The following is a 16096-nucleotide window of genomic DNA, read 5'->3' on the forward strand; positions in this document are numbered from 1 at the left end:
TTGATCCTAATCTCAAAATATCAAACAGTCCCCATGGTTTGTTATTCCAGAACAGATGTTGAATTTCATGGCAGAAGATACAAATGGAAACTGAAAATATTTTAAAAAATGTAAAAGCCTTCTGTAAACTTTTGACAAAAGAACATGAAGATAGCAATCTAAGATTTATTGGAAAATAATGGACAAATTTGTAAAAGGACACCCTGAAAAAGTGGTTGGATAATGAAGCCCTCAAGATTGGAGTAAATACGGACGAAAGCATGGAAAGTCGTCATTCTGTTGGTGGAGATGTATGACAATGTTTACTCTGCTTTAACAGAAGATGCTATTAAAGGAGAAGATAAATAACAGCAGTCTACTGGTATTGGTGATGTTTGTTCAGCACAAACCAGGGACAGCTTACTGCCTTGTGTTGTTGAGTCACACCCGCCTGAAGTATTTAGGTGAACAAATTCTCATTCAGCTCTTCAACCAATATGGTTATCAATATAACTGACAATTCTGTTTATGCATGTGTGAAAAACTTAAAAGATTGTTGGTGTACAGTTTTTAATCATTTTTTAATGACTAATTTTTTAAACTCATTATGAACTGATTTTTGTCCAGGTCCTAATGTTGCTGATAGTGTTGTTTGAGGTATTGTTATAAGAAAGTAACCAAGTTATTACATCAGTAATGTAGAGTCAATGTCAGTGTAGGTGAAAGTGACAAAGCCTTTTTATACTTGTACGAAATCTCCACAAATAGTTCTGTTGTCTGTATGTTTCCAGGGGCGTAGCTACCATTATTAAAAAAAGCCCAGGCTTACACATGATTGATACTAAAAAGGTTGGACAAGCCCTCAATACTGTCTAAATATTAAGCTTTGCAACCTGTCGGGCTTACACGAAAAAAACTGGTTTGCTATGCGCCTGGTTTCTGGCTATATCATAAACATGTGAGTTACTATGATGTTCACAAAAAGTCCCAACAATGGCACCAAACACATGGACAGGCAAGTCATTTGTTCATCTGAAAAGAGATGGTATCATATGTTGAAAGTCAAAATAGGGAAATATGTGGGATATCAGGGCAGATACAGCTTTTGACAGCTTTTTTGAGAAAGGGGGTGCACACTTCATTTTACCCGAAGTTTCAATGGTCATTTAACAAACTTTGAGGCAAGGGGGGCACCCTCACCCCTCCCCAACCCCTCTGGATCCACCTATGGATATTATTTTTGTCACTGATGCATCAAATTTGGAAATGTTCTCCTTATGTTTACCATAAAACTATTAAAGGTTTTATCACAAATGCCTTGAATGTTGTCACCTTGAACAACTTTCGTCATTTTAAATTTGCAAATATTTGTTAGTGCAGGTCTTTGAAGTGGTTGCTATGTTGACTATGTTTTGTTCATGAAGCTTTGACATGTTGATTTATTTTCTATTTCATTTGGGATCACACACTTAAAGCTAAGAGTAGGATATCTATTAAATCTTGGTTTATGTGTTTCCTTCACCTCCTACAAATTTCCTACTGTTACTGTTGTTTGTGCTCAATATTTGGATTGTTTCATACTGCACCCAGGTACATGACAGCAGTCCATAAGTAACTGAGTCTGAACCCTTGACCGTCTAGTGATTGACATCATGAGCATCTATACAAATAGGATTACATGACATACATCAATCAACCATGTGACACTGTTAGTTGAGTTAGTTGTCATCATAGTATAAGCATAGGTTGCTGCAGGTCAGTTCTACCCCTGGATCTTCAGGTGTTTCATGTCAGAACAGTTACTTGTGTATACCTACTGACTCCTGTGTTTGTGTGAAGACTACAAGTATCAAAAACCTGGTTTTCTTCAAACCTTACAATAGTTTGAGAATTCACTTAAAGTAGTACATTACTTAGGATGTTTTGACATCTTTGAACAACCTGTTGAAAGAAAGTACTCTTTTGTCTTGTTTCATTGTGCCATTTTGTCCTCTTCAGTTTTATTGTGACCTTGAATGATGCATTGTATGAAAAACTGATCAAATGAAAACAGTTGTTATTGGTTAGTTTACAATGTAACCAAGGTGTGTATCACAAACATAAAGCTGTAGATGTTTGTGTTTATCTAACAACAGCAATGCTGTAGTATGAGTCTAATGTATGGTGGAGCAGTTGACTGTTGTCAGGTGAACTACAGAACGTCTCTCCTGTTGCTGTTTGGTTTGGAAACTGGCAATATTACAGAAATACTTTGTTTACCAAAGGCTTTAAGAAATGTATCTTTAAAAGATAGGGTTTGTGTAATACAAAAATGCAATGCATTTACAAAGGCTGTTTTATTTGAAGAAGACTACTGCCATTGCTTAGCAACCAAGTATTGTGGAAACAGTCTGCATGAACTACGTATGAACACAGAGCGTTGTAAAAGCAATATTTATATTTGAATGTTTTACTGATTGAGATGTGTTGTGTGGATAATATTCAAATGTTTCAGGTTGGTTTATGTTTGTCAATCCAAACTTTTTTTCTGCCTTATTTAGTCAAGTTGAGCATATATGTTGTTTTAAATGTGTGACTATAAAGATAAGAATGAGATTTCAAGATTCTTGGATAACACACAACAACACGAACTGAATGATTCTCATGTTTCGAAACTGTATAAGTAAATGTTATTTAGGTACATAATGTTGCTAATGAATGTAAATTTAGTTTTACACAAAAGAGATATATATCTGCTCATGATCAAAATTTTTTTAGGTTTCTGCGATTATGTTTTATTGGTGATGAAATCACATTTTATTATAAAGGTAGAAGTACTCAATCTTTTTTTACAAACTGTAAGATAGCAATAAAACTCCTGAAAATTATTGTCAAAATGTTTATTTGATGAGTTGAAATTCAGTCCCTTCTTTCACACAAACATGTCACCACACGCTCTCCTATCTTCCCCTCCCTCAATTTTAGAGGTTTTTAGTCTAATCAAAGCAAAACTGAAAAGTAGATGATCTTTGTTAAAATGTTTGTGTCACCTTCATTCTATGACAGACATGTGTGGCAGGCAAAACACATCAGACCCTTACAATTCCCTGACAACCAAACCATCTGAATAAATCTCGAGATTTTACTGCAGCTGACGACTTAAGCTATGAGCTCCCAACGCTGTGTGACAAATGAATGTTTTGCATTGGTGCTGAGACTCAGACCCCTATGGGATATATGGGAAAGGAATCCGTCATATCTTGGTGTGTTTGAGTCTCCAGTATTTGTTTCATGGAACATGATTTTGTCAGTTATTTTTGTTGAGCACAGTCTTGACAGTACTGAAATGTAGGTTGTCTTTATTTACCTTTATGATGAAGGTAAGATTTATGAAAGGGAGGTAATTGTTTCTTTTCTTTTCCAATCTTTTGATTCACATCAGCTAGTGCAGAAACAAATTTATTCAGATTCATACATTGTTTCATAATGGACCCATTACATGTGAAATACATTGTAATATATTGTAAACATTTACATGAGTGTTCAAAGACAAATGCTCAGTGTAAAAGTCTATACTGAATCTATAGATGCTTAACATCTGAGGTACCAGTACATTGTCTGACTAAGAGAAACATCAATTTTCCATGTATTGATTTTTTGTTTCCACTTAAAACATACATTGTACATGCAATCTGAGTTTCAATTAACCTAAATCATAAAAGTGTTCAGTTCAATCTCATAAATATGTATATTCTGATTGTTAGTTTCATATGTTTTTACTTTGAACTGCTCAAGTGGTATTAATCTGGCCTGATTGGATTTTGCTAATAGTTGTGAAAATAGAGAATACTACACGAGGTCTCATTACATACGAATTATACGAAACAAGTGTCCTTCCTATGGTATCTGACCGAGCGAAAGCAAGGTTAGAAACCATAGGAAGGTCGCGAGTTTCGTATAATTCATATGTAATTAGTCCAAGTGTGGTATTTTATTTATTACCCATGTCTTACATGCATAAAATAGACAAAATAGCGTATTTTTGTTAATTTTATGGCTTCAAACCGAAACCAGTTTCATAAAGAGGTTGCGGAAGAATGTTGTTCTGTAGTACACTTTTTGCATGACGTCACTACGCCATTCTCGTCTGCCCCCTTGGTAACCGACGTCACGATGCATGTCAGTTGTCATCGCCGCGTACAGCCTCCTACAGTCCGTTTGAGACAAATTGATACCGATGAATTGCAATCTAACACAAAAACAAAAAGACATAAAAGAATCAAACCAACGCCGACTGCAATAAAAACAACAGACCAACTCTAGAAAGAATTGCAGAATTTGTGTCACAAAAATAAAGTTATTTAAGAAACTGTCATCATTTATTTGTGCATTTGCCCAGTTTGGGCACATTGGCAACTAAAGGAACAGCGCAAAAAGCGAGATGCACGTGCGTTAGTGACGTCAGAGACATGTGACTACTGCTGATTGACAAAGTGAGAGAAAATGAAAGTCTATTATTTACAAAGTCTATGATTTCTTCAAGGATGAAAATGACAGGGGGTGACCCAAGTATGCAATTACTAAGTACATACAGCGCACTGCCTGTGCAGCTGGGAAACGTGTCATCTCGCCAGCTAAAAAATTGTTGAGAACCCGTTAACGCATGTGCATTTCGCTTTTCGCGCTGTTCATTTAGTTGCCAATGCACCCTTGTAACAAACTGGGTAAACATACAAATAAATGATGACAGTTTCTTAAACAACTTTTATATTTTTGTGATGCAAATTCTGCAAAAAAATTCTAGAGTTGGTCTATTGTTTTTATTGCAGTCCGCGTTGGTTTGATTCTTTTATGTCTATTTGTTTTTGTGTTAGATTGCAATTCATCGGTATCATTTTGTCTCAAACGGACTGTACAGTTAACTACTCCATAGCACCCGTTTCTTGGTTTGCAGTTGCTTCACTCGGCCAACATCACTGGTGGAAGCATTGCATGTGTTTTTCGACAGAAATAATGTCTCAGTTCGACTCACGGCAACGTTCGCAATGTTTACATTCCCATAATGCATCTATGGAATGTCGCATGACTAGTCAGCTTTATCTCCATGTACTGATCTAAACTTACGTTGATACGTAGTAGAAATTGGTGGTAGTTCATATTGCCCTATATTGTTTACGTTTATCATAGATGTAATTAAAATAATTAACCTGAACATCATCAGACTGTTTAAAATATATTTTGTTTTTCTGGTAACTTGCGCCTTAATGTGGTGGGTGTGGGGTGTAGGGGGTTGTAGACACGTCAATAGAACAGCGCATCAGTTAGCCGTTAAGTATTAAATTTGGCATCTTAGCAAAGAAATAGAGTTCGCTCTACCCCCATTTATAGTGTAATAAAGTACACTTTTGCCCTGAATTATTATAATGTGTATTACAAGTTGTAGAATGAATGAATTCAAGTGTTTGTTATGAATGGGAAAGTAGTTTCGTCACAAAGTGACCTAACTGAGAGGTCATCGGTTATCCAATCAAATCGTTAGAATGTCAGGTCAAGTCGTTACGGCACAGGTCAATGCAATACAACACTCATGTGACGTACGAGATTAGTATGCAACTACCCATACGTTGACCACATGGGTAATAGAGTTGCATACTTAATTGTTGGGCCATTAGCATTCTAGTTTTAATTTAGTGTCAAAGACAAATTTACTATGAACATTAAAAAACATTGTTCAGTCACTACTGCGCTGGTTGATATCAGGGGACTTTTGTTAGCCAAATGCTAAAAATCGTCAGAAGCTGAGAAACATCGGGTGAACAGGAATAGCTACTCCAGCGGAACAGATTGAATCAGACTTTGGATCTATGTTTTCATATATGGACTTCAATTTGAAACAAAATTGATATTAAAGTTGACAATCCACAAGTTTATTATTATTTTTGAGAACTAAGATTAAACAGAACTATTTGTATGTATATCATTTCGTTAGCCTTGTTCATAAGTCAAGAAAATTGTGGTAGGTAATATTTGATCTGATTCGTAAACTTTGACTGAAATTTTGGTAACTTATTGTCTGGTTGTAGCTGACATAGTCTTGATATTGTATGAAATTGCCCAGTCAAATTTTATAATGGCTTATTTCCTTGTTGTTCTTCTTTAAAGTAGCCTATTGCAGAGTTGTTTGTTTTCCAAAACTGTAAGTTTATGATTTCTTGTACATGCTTTTGTTTGGCTGCAAAGTTTGAAAGAAAGAGTGAATGACATGCTGTGGGGTGTTAACTGAGTCTCGGTCATGTTATCTGACCTAATGGGATCAGATTTGTGTGCAAGCAAATGTGAGGTGAGCTAAATTTGATGGTTTCCAGAGACAGAATGTGAGCTACTTAAATAAAGTAAAAAATTTGGGACTGAATGTGCCTCTTCCACTGCTTCGCAATACTACAAAACCTTGGCAAATTAAAAGTGAAAAGTGGATCTGGCAATGCTTCCTACCATTGACACAGGTACAGTAGCCAGGAGAACATACTTGATATTTTACATCATACAGTTGTACTGTCTACAGTTTGTTGCTGTAGATTGTAGTGTTATGTATTGACCGTGAACTTTAATCAGCTCTTAATACTAGACAAGCAGTGTTTCTAGATTTGTGCTTCGGACAACTAGCTGCAGCCACAGACTGCAGTTCTTTCTGTGTAGAGAACCTTCCAAATAGCTCAAATGAACTGAATTGCCACAGCAAGTCTTCCGTCTTGGCATAGTATGTCAACCTTCCCATCATTGTCATGCAATATTCCAAAAGTTCAAGCCTTTTGGGTATACATGTCACAACATTGAGGTACTGTTGAGCATGCTCTCTCCCTGAAGATTCAAAGAGAGCCATATCACTCTTGCTCAAAAGTTGTTTGATCAGGGTGGCAACATTCAAGGCTTTAGTACAACTTTCAGGGAGAGTTTATGGATGACATTTCCAAATTTGATGCATCAATGACAAAATGTATGTCAGATACAATTCCCTACTTTGACTTTTAGTACATGTTCCCATGCTTTTTAACCTTTTCACAAGCATCTGGCATCGTCACTATTTGATAGCGATTAATGAACATATGCTCATGATGCAGTATGAATCATACAATCAGCTGCACTTTTGGCAGAGATATTGCTTGGCTATGGAAAGGGTTTTTGTTGATTGTATTATTAAGAATACAGAAAAATGATTTTATTTTTTTAAGTCCCTGAATACCACATTGATTTGCCATTGAACCTAGCAATGGTGTCTCTCAATTGTGCCCCCAGAAATCTGAAATAATTGGAAACAGCTGTGCCATGATAATAAGACTTAAAGTGCTTTAAGGAATTATTGTGGAATTTGGTGTGCAGTAAATATTTGGCATGGTATGCCTAGGGAATAATATTACCTCTGTTTTGAACCTATACTTTCTCTTTCTTGGTCTCCCATCAACGGATGTTAGCTTGTCCCACATGTGCCATATATTTGACAAATGGAATGCTGACATGCTTACACTTTTAATATTGATATACAGTTGGAAACATGTTAGCGATAGTAAGTTGAATCAGAAAGTGTTTTGAAACGTGATACATCATTCGGCATCCATGGTCAAGATAGTGGTGTCTAAGACATCCAGGCTGTCAGGCTATGTACAGTGTGGTAGTTCACATGATGTACAGATATGTTGGTATGTTGTCGCCAGGTCAGTATATATCTGTGTCCCTCAACATTCTGAAAATTTCCTTGTCTCCCACTTTTGACTGTATAGAGAAAGGGTGGTATTCTCTGTATAACGCTTACATAATCTATCAACGTGAAAATATTTTGTGTTGCGTATAGCAAATCACACAAAAAAAAAATCATTGAAATCAATACTACTTCATGTCCCTGTCTTGTTATAAAGCGTACAGAGGTTGCTTCTGTTCTTATGCTAATGCAAGTTTAAATGGGTTCGGCAGTGTACCAAAGACCAGTAAAGTGCATTATTGGCATGGAAGGAATCCTTTCATTGTGTCATTATCTCTGTTCATGTGTCAACTCCAACTGAATAATGCCCGCCCATTTACACGGCCAGGCTCTTTTGTTGTGCTGGGGCTCCTGAACCCTGGCGGTTTCCGCTATTGATTATGGGCTGTTGCCATGGCAACTACTAATCAGGTTCACATGGTTTTTATTGCGCTCCCAGACTTCAAATATTTACTTATGACTATGTTGCTGTATTTGCATGTAAATGCCCAGTGATGGTGGGCTCCCCACTGAGCAAATTGCCATTGGCATTTAAAGTTTGTGATAACACCTTACTGGGATTGGCTGCAACCCAGCAACCTTTGGCAGCCTGCCAGCAGTGTGTCAGGTTACTTGTATCAACATGATTTATTGCCGTTGTCATTGGCAACCATCTCCTCACAAGGGCTATAATCTTTAGAACAGCCCGGTACTGTAATTTGGGCTGTTTTTGTATGGTCGGCCTTGCCTTAAAGCGAAGGCAAGGCTGATCCAGGCCAAACTTAAGGTAAGATGTGCTTAGATTCACATGTAGGTGAACCTAATACAGTTAATTTAGTTGTACTTGCAAGCACCCATCAATTTGCGCCAAGGCAGGCAAATGAAATATTTATTATTTAAAGCAATAGGGCTGAAATTTTGCATATATATTTTCATGACTTGAAATTTGTTTTATGAATATTCCATCAAATGATTTTTTGTGTGGAAAGTTTCATTTTTTCAATAATGCATGAATTTTTGTTTTCGTTTTGAAATATTGTCAACAATGAGCTGCATTTAAGCTGAGGATTTTGCCTCGTGCACTATAACAGGAAGTGGGGTAGCCTAGTGGTTTAAGTGTTTGTTCATCATTCCAAAAACCTGGACTTGATTTTCCACTTGGGTACAATATGTGAAGCCCATTTCTGCTGTCCCATGATATTCCTGGAATATTGAAAAGCAATATAAGACCTCACTCACTCACTCACTTAATCACTCACTCAACCACTCAACCACTTACTCACTCACTCGCTCAACCCGTGAAGGTCCGGGTTAGAATATACTTTCAGCAACCCATGCTTGTTGTAAGAGGCGACTATCAGGATCGGGTGGTCAGGCGCGCTGGTTTGGTTGACACATGTCATCGGTTCCCAATTTCGCAGATCGATGCTCATGCTGTTGATCACTGGATTGTCTGGTCCAGACTTGATTATTTACGGACCGCCGCCGTTATAGCTGGAATATTGCTGAGTGCGGCGTAAAACTAAACTCGCTCACTCACTCACTCACTCACTCACTCACTCACTCACTCAATCAATCAATCACTTAATCAACCACTCAACCACTCACTCACTCACTCATTCACACACTCACTCACTCACTCATTCACACTCACTCTTTAACTGCAGTAGTGACATTTAACATGTTTAACGCAACAGTAACTGGATGGAGTATTTAGTGATGTGTTTTACAGTTTGCTAAGGTCATAGATAGCAACCCAAGGATAACTCTTGAATTGTGCACTGCTGGTTATAGGTTTGAATCCCAGATTCCTTGACTTGTCAGGTCCATTGCTGTTCTCAAGTGTTTCACCAGTGGTAAAGGCTCCTGAGACCTCCGTGATTTCATGCCTTCCTCCCTAATCAAGGTGACATTCCTGACTCCAGATGTTTCCTTAGTATTTGTGTCAACCTGTATCACATCTTTACTGACCTTGCTAGATGGCCATGGTGATTTCTTTGAAATAAGAACAAGCCTTGTAGTTAATAATATAGGTCATTCACACCAAACAGATCACCCGGATCCAGCGGACCTAGCCATTATTGTATCAGATGGCTACCATGATGAACTGATAGGTGTCATGTTGCAGTAAATCTGGTAGCAGTAGCTACAGTTTGGTTACAGCATCTGATAGTGATCACCACAGGAATGGTTTCATGTCTGAAGTAAACTTGGATCAAATGAGCCAATTTGATGGGAGATACCACTGTCTATATCATTAACTGTTTATCATGCGATAAATATTCAAAAGGGGATATGTTTCAGACTATACTATACCTGTTCTCACCACTGTGAAGAGCGGCAGGCCCAATCAGTGGCTTGGTGTGATGGCCATGAAGGTAACTAAACTTAATCCCTGGAGAGATAAACAATATATCTTAACAAATTGAATGATTTATTCTGTCCCTACCTCCCAGAAAACCTACATTAAAAATTATCTTGATTTCTTTTGAAGCACTGTAAATGTACCGTGCCAGGCTCTGAAATAGATGACCTCTCGTCAAAATGAAGCAGTAATATCAAGCAAAAATGGATAGGCTTCTACTAATACTGCTGAATAAATACCTAAATCAGATAAGTTTTTCATTTTCATTTTTGTTTTAAAAATGATTAGGACCCTAAATTACCTTGTTTATTTTACTTTTAGGCCAGACCAATTTTATTTCTTGTTTTACGGATCTGCCAGTCATATTTTTTCAAGAATAAGAAAAAAAATAAAAATTAATTTTCCCCATTCAAAAAATATAATTTTCATGTTTTTATTGGCCAAAAATGTAAACTTACAAAAATAATTTTTTTGGATTGTTTTTGCCCCATATACACTTCATAAATTGCCCAAAATAAAATACTTTTAGTATTTAAAAGGAATATTACTTTGACTGGTGATTTTTTATTTTTTCCCACCTGCCTTTAGGTTTTCTGAAGAAAAAATCTGTAAAACAAGAAATAAAATTGGTCTGGCCTTATATGATAAAATTGTTTGCTAGAAAGCAAGATAGTTCTACTTTCTCATTAAATGGCTGAGATTATGTGGGATCCGTGAAGATCTGGGTTAGAATTGGTCTTCAGTAACCCATACTTGTTGTAGAGGCTTACTAATGGGATCGGGTGGTCAGGCTCGCTGACTTGGTTGACGTATGTCATTTCCCAAATGCGTAGGATGATGCTCATAATGTTGATCACTAGATTGTCTGGTCCAGGTTTGGTCATTTACAGACTGACGCCAAATGTTGATCACTAGATTGTCTGGTCCAGGTTTGGTCATTTACAGACTGACGCCAAATGTTGATCACTAGATTGTCTGGTCCAGGTTTGGTCATTTACAGACTGACGCCAAATGTTGATCACTAGATTGTCTGGTCCAGGTTTGGTCATTTACAGACTGACGCCATATAGCTGGAATGTTGCTGAGTGCAGCGTTAAATAACAAACCAACCAGCCTACATTTCTTGTGAACCCTTGACTAAGATAAGGGGAAAATATTGTTTTCATGTGGACTCTTAAATAAGTTTGAAGATAAGGGGGAGATCAGTGTATCATTTGGACCCCAATAAGATATGGACATAGATAGGGAGAAATTACAATATGGACCCTTGAGATATAAGATAAGCAGGAGATGAGTGTATCTTGGCGACCACTATGCTGAGCGTATTATCAGACATTTATGGTGGTTTGCAATATTTGATGTATGAAATGTTTTGTCTTCAATATTCATTAAAAACATATTCATTACCTGTAAGTTTTCATAATGTAGGATGACTGAAAAGAGACATGTTGGTCAATATGTTTCATTTATTTTGTGTAAGTACTAATGAGATCACTGTACTTAAAACTTTAGGTCATTGGGATCTTGAAAATGCATATATCAAAATATTAGGCCAGTGTGCAGATGAGCAGTACTAGAATTGGAACTGTTCATTGACAGTTAATACATACTGCCTTGCAGAAAGTGGTCCTATGTAACTGGCACTGTTCATTGACAGTTAATACATACTGCCTTGCAGAAAGTGGTCCTATGTAACTGGCACTGTTCATTGACAGTTAATACATACTGCCTTGCAGAAAGTGGTCCAATGTAACTGGCACTGTTCATTGACAGTTAATACATACTGCCTTGCAGAAAGTGGTCCTATGTAACTGGCACTGTTCATTGACAGTTAATACATACTGCCTTGCAGAAAGTGGTCCTATGTAACTGGAACTGTTCATTGACAGTTAATACATACTGCCTTGCAGAAAGTGGTCCTATGTAACTGGCACTGTTCATTGACAGTTAATACATACTGCCTTGCAGAAAGTGGTCCAATGTAACTGGCACTGTTCATTGACAGTTAATACATACTGCCTTGCAGAAAGTGGTCCTATGTAACTGGCACTGTTCATTGACAGTTAATACATACTGCCTTGCAGAAAGTGGTCCTATGTAACTGGCACTGTTCATTGACAGTTAATACATACTGCCTTGCAGAAAGTGGTCCTATGTAACTGGAACTGTTCATTGACAGTTAATACATACTGCCTTGCAGAAAGTGGTCCTATGTAACTGGCACTGTTCATTGACAGTTAATACATACTGCCTTGCAGAAAGTGGTCCTATGTAACTGGAACTGTTCATTGACAGTTAATACATACTGCCTTGCAGAAAGTGGTCCTATGTAACTGGCACTGTTCATTGACAGTTAATACATACTGCCTTGCAGAAAGTGGTCCTATGTAACTGGAACTGTTCATTGACAGTTAATACATACTGCCTTGCAGAAAGTGGTCCTATGTAACTGGCACTGTTCATTGACAGTTAATACATACTGCCTTGCAGAAAGTGGTCCTATGTAACTGGCACTGTTCATTGACAGTTAATACATACTGCCTTGCAGAAAGTGGTCCTATGTAACTGGAACTGTTCATTGACAGTTAATACATACTGCCTTGCAGAAAGTGGTCCTATGTAACTGGAACTGTTCATTGACAGTTAATACATACTGCCTTGCAGAAAGTGGTCCAATGTAACTGGCACTGTTCATTGACAGTTAATACATACTGCCTTGCAGAAAGTGGTCCTATGTAACTGGCACTGTTCATTGACAGTTAATACATACTGCCTTGCAGAAAGTGGTCCTATGTAACTGGCACTGTTCATTGACAGTTAATACATACTGCCTTGCAGAAAGTGGTCCCTATTTTATAGGGACTACACTTTTTCAGTACAGATTGAAGTACTTTTATGGTTGAACCCAAAGGGATGGGAGTCAATCTCAAAAGTACATAAATCTGTACTTTATTGAGTAAGTGTAATCCCAAACACACCACTTGTTACATTCAGTGACAGTACAACAATGTTATAACGCTACTTGCTGTAATTCCAGAATGGATATAATACATTGTATCTTATTGACTTGCAAACTGTTAACTACCTTTTCATAATGACCTTATGTTAATACCTGTATCTTTCTGAAAGAGGTTTCCCAATGCCCTGCCCATAATGCCAATCGGAAACAAACACTCTTCAACTTTTGGAACATAACTGAGACAGTGATTGACTATGACAATGATTTCCTCCAGTGTATCTTCCTGCTACAGTTTTGAATGCCAACCTCTCAATGTTTAACTTTAGATGTAATGAGCGGATGGTTTGGTTTGTCAAGGCAAAGGGTCTCTTGTGATAAGAGATTATCTTATTTGTATATTTCATAACTTATTTTATGCTTTGTTTGTTTCAAGTTTGGAAATGTTCAGGGACAGTTGGTCTGGGAGTGAAACTTGAACCTTCCTCAGAACAACTTTCTATGGCATCTCTGAATGAAACCAACTTGTACAAAATATGTTGAAATGTGGCACTGCATGTTTCCAGGTGTATACTTATGAGATAACAGTATCTATAAACATACCCATGCAAATTCTATTCTGGAGCTCCCTCCCTATCTGATCTAGCTCCTATAGGTTTTGTCTCTATTTTGTTTGTTGGCTATTAAAGCCATGCCATTAAATTTGACATGATTCTTGTGGTGTTGTGTACTGTACACATGTTGGATGACATAATAATTGCTTGAACATTTGGGGGTAAAATAAGGTTTCCCACTGATGTTAGTGGGCCACAGGGGGGCTGCAACCCTGTTGGTGTACCAGGATCTAATGAGCTAATTTTCAGCCATACCCTTTCCAGTGGGTGTCACTGAAGTGATGAAAACGCAAGGCTTGTGTCACTCTGGGCACACATTCTGCTGACAGACAGTGAAACTTTTGCAAAAATACTGAAGTCTGCTTTAAACATCCAAGTCGTCTGAAATGAATTGCATGCAATTACTCACGCTCATGAGTTTTAATGAATACCTTGTTGTTACAATTTTTTAAAAAGAAAGTGAACATTTCACAAGTACACATACAATGATCATCAAGTATCTTGCTTGTCCATGTAATGATTATAATATCTTCAGTGTCTATTGTTCAGTGTCGCAGCGAGCAATATTTTAGCTATATCAATGTCAGCCTGTAGATATCTGAATCAAGAGAAACAAGGGCTTGATGTGTCATTGATGTACAGTAAAAATATCTTTGTGGCTGAAAGTGATGAAATGACCAAATTAATAATGAAATCAAGGAGTTGATGAATTGATAATGTGGAAGTAAAGATAAGTGAAAATACGAGAATATAACAAATATCACGAGGCTGCTTAATAATGATTAAGTACTAGTAGAATTTGGAGGGTATTCTTATGTCATGTCATCACTAGACATGTAAGAAGTCTCTCTCTAGCCCCTACCCTACTTGTGTATCCTGCTGGCATATTATGGGGATAGCATTGTCTTCCATTGATTTACTCACCTGAACTTGAAATTAAGGATACAAGTGAGACCGCCTCAACTGTTTCATATTTAGATCTATGCATAAAGATTCAGAGTGACAATAAACTCTCCACAAGGCTGTATGACCAAAGGGATGATTTCAACTTTCCAATAGTCAACTTCCCTTTCACGTTTAGCAATATTCCAACAGCTCCAGCCTTTGGTACAATGGAGGTACAATCGAGCATGTTCTTTTTATCAGGATTTCAAAGAATGTCATACCACTCTTGCTCAGAAGTTGTTTGGTCAAGGTTACAACATTCAAGGCCTCAGTATATAGCTTCCAAGAGGTTTTATGGTAGACATGTGGACAAAATTTCCAAATTTGATGCGTCTGACAAAAATTATGTCCGATGCAATTCCCTATTTTGACTTATACCATATGTTCCCGAATTATTTCAGGTGAACAAATGACTAGACTTAGCATATGTTTATGACATGTGCCACCAGTAGGGCAGGATACGCAAACCTTTTTGTGAACACCTGGTATCATCTCTATTTCGTAGTGATTCATAAACACATACTATGTCAACGTATCGCATGGTGACAATCAATGGAATGTCTGGTTCAGATTGTTTACAAACAGCATCATACAGCTGTAATACTGCTGAAACAAATATCTGCTCATGATATAATCAGAATTGTACACTCGACTCTGCCTTTGGCAGAGATTTGTTATGAATGTAGAAAGCGTTTTGTCGCTTCTATTAACAAGTGTTGTAAAACTATACTCATTCACACACTCACTGCGAACACCTGTGTGGAAGTTGTTGTTTTACAAAGAAAAACATTGCAGATGTTTAAAAATATGCATTGATGGCGAGCAAATAAGATGTCAGCACATGGTACTGTTTAATAATGTAGAGAGGGTGGAGTGTTTTTATTGACAACAGCAGCAGCAAGCTGTATAGAGATGCACAGAAACTGTGATGGTAAAGACACAATGCATGTTCACTAATTCACAAACATTGCAAATAAAAAAAATTGAATTCCTAAAACAGACTTGTGATGTTGAGGACGATGGCAAATTAAATATAATCTCTCTGCATCAACACAATCAAACAGTCAGGTTTCATAATAATGATTTGTAAGATTGTTGGCTTCAAACTTATACCCATAGTTAGTTTTACTTGGCTTATGCAGGCCTTTTGACAGAACAATTAACTGTATATGGAAAGTTACTTTCAAATAGCGCTAGAGGTAATTCACTGAAATATTTCAAATGAAACAATAATCCCTGCCATGTGTTTGTCATTTGGCAATGCTGGCATTGCAGGAAGTATATGTTTACCCTTGACTAAACGAAAGCCCCCTTGCTTTATTACAAGCAGTTCACATTTCAACCTTACACCGGTACTTGCTGTTTCATCTTAAGCAATAAGTTCCAGAACAGAAGAGTAAGAATATACACCACTACAAAAGAAATTTGTTTACAGTGATAATTCTCTCATGGATATAAAGAACCTTTTCTTCATGGTAGTCTAATGAAATGTAATTCACAGAAACACATGTTGGTTCGATAAATTG

General features: G+C 37.2%; 1 protein-coding gene across 10 annotated transcripts in view; it reads left to right on the forward strand.

Annotated features, from left to right (window-relative positions):
* LOC124268062 overlaps positions 1-16096 on the forward strand; it is a 133663-nt gene that overhangs the window by 90886 nt on the left and 26681 nt on the right. The window contains exon 1 of one of the 10 annotated variants that reach the window (XM_046703082.1): positions 8454-8477. The exons of 8 other annotated variants lie outside the window; for them this stretch is intronic. Coding sequence is in view for 1 of the 2 variants with exons in the window: in XM_046703079.1 (XP_046559035.1) it covers positions 10057-10068 (12 nt within the window). In the remaining variant the exon portion in view is untranslated. Of the gene's footprint in view, positions 1-8453; positions 8478-10005; positions 10069-16096 lie in introns of those variants that run through there. One more of the 10 variants, XM_046703079.1, reaches the window with a different exon arrangement.

The sequence above is a fragment of the Haliotis rubra genome, unplaced genomic scaffold (genome assembly GCF_003918875.1).
Source record: "Haliotis rubra isolate DU_JTF1 unplaced genomic scaffold, ASM391887v1 Scf136, whole genome shotgun sequence".
In the NCBI taxonomy this organism is placed as follows: Eukaryota; Metazoa; Mollusca; class Gastropoda; order Lepetellida; family Haliotidae; genus Haliotis; species Haliotis rubra.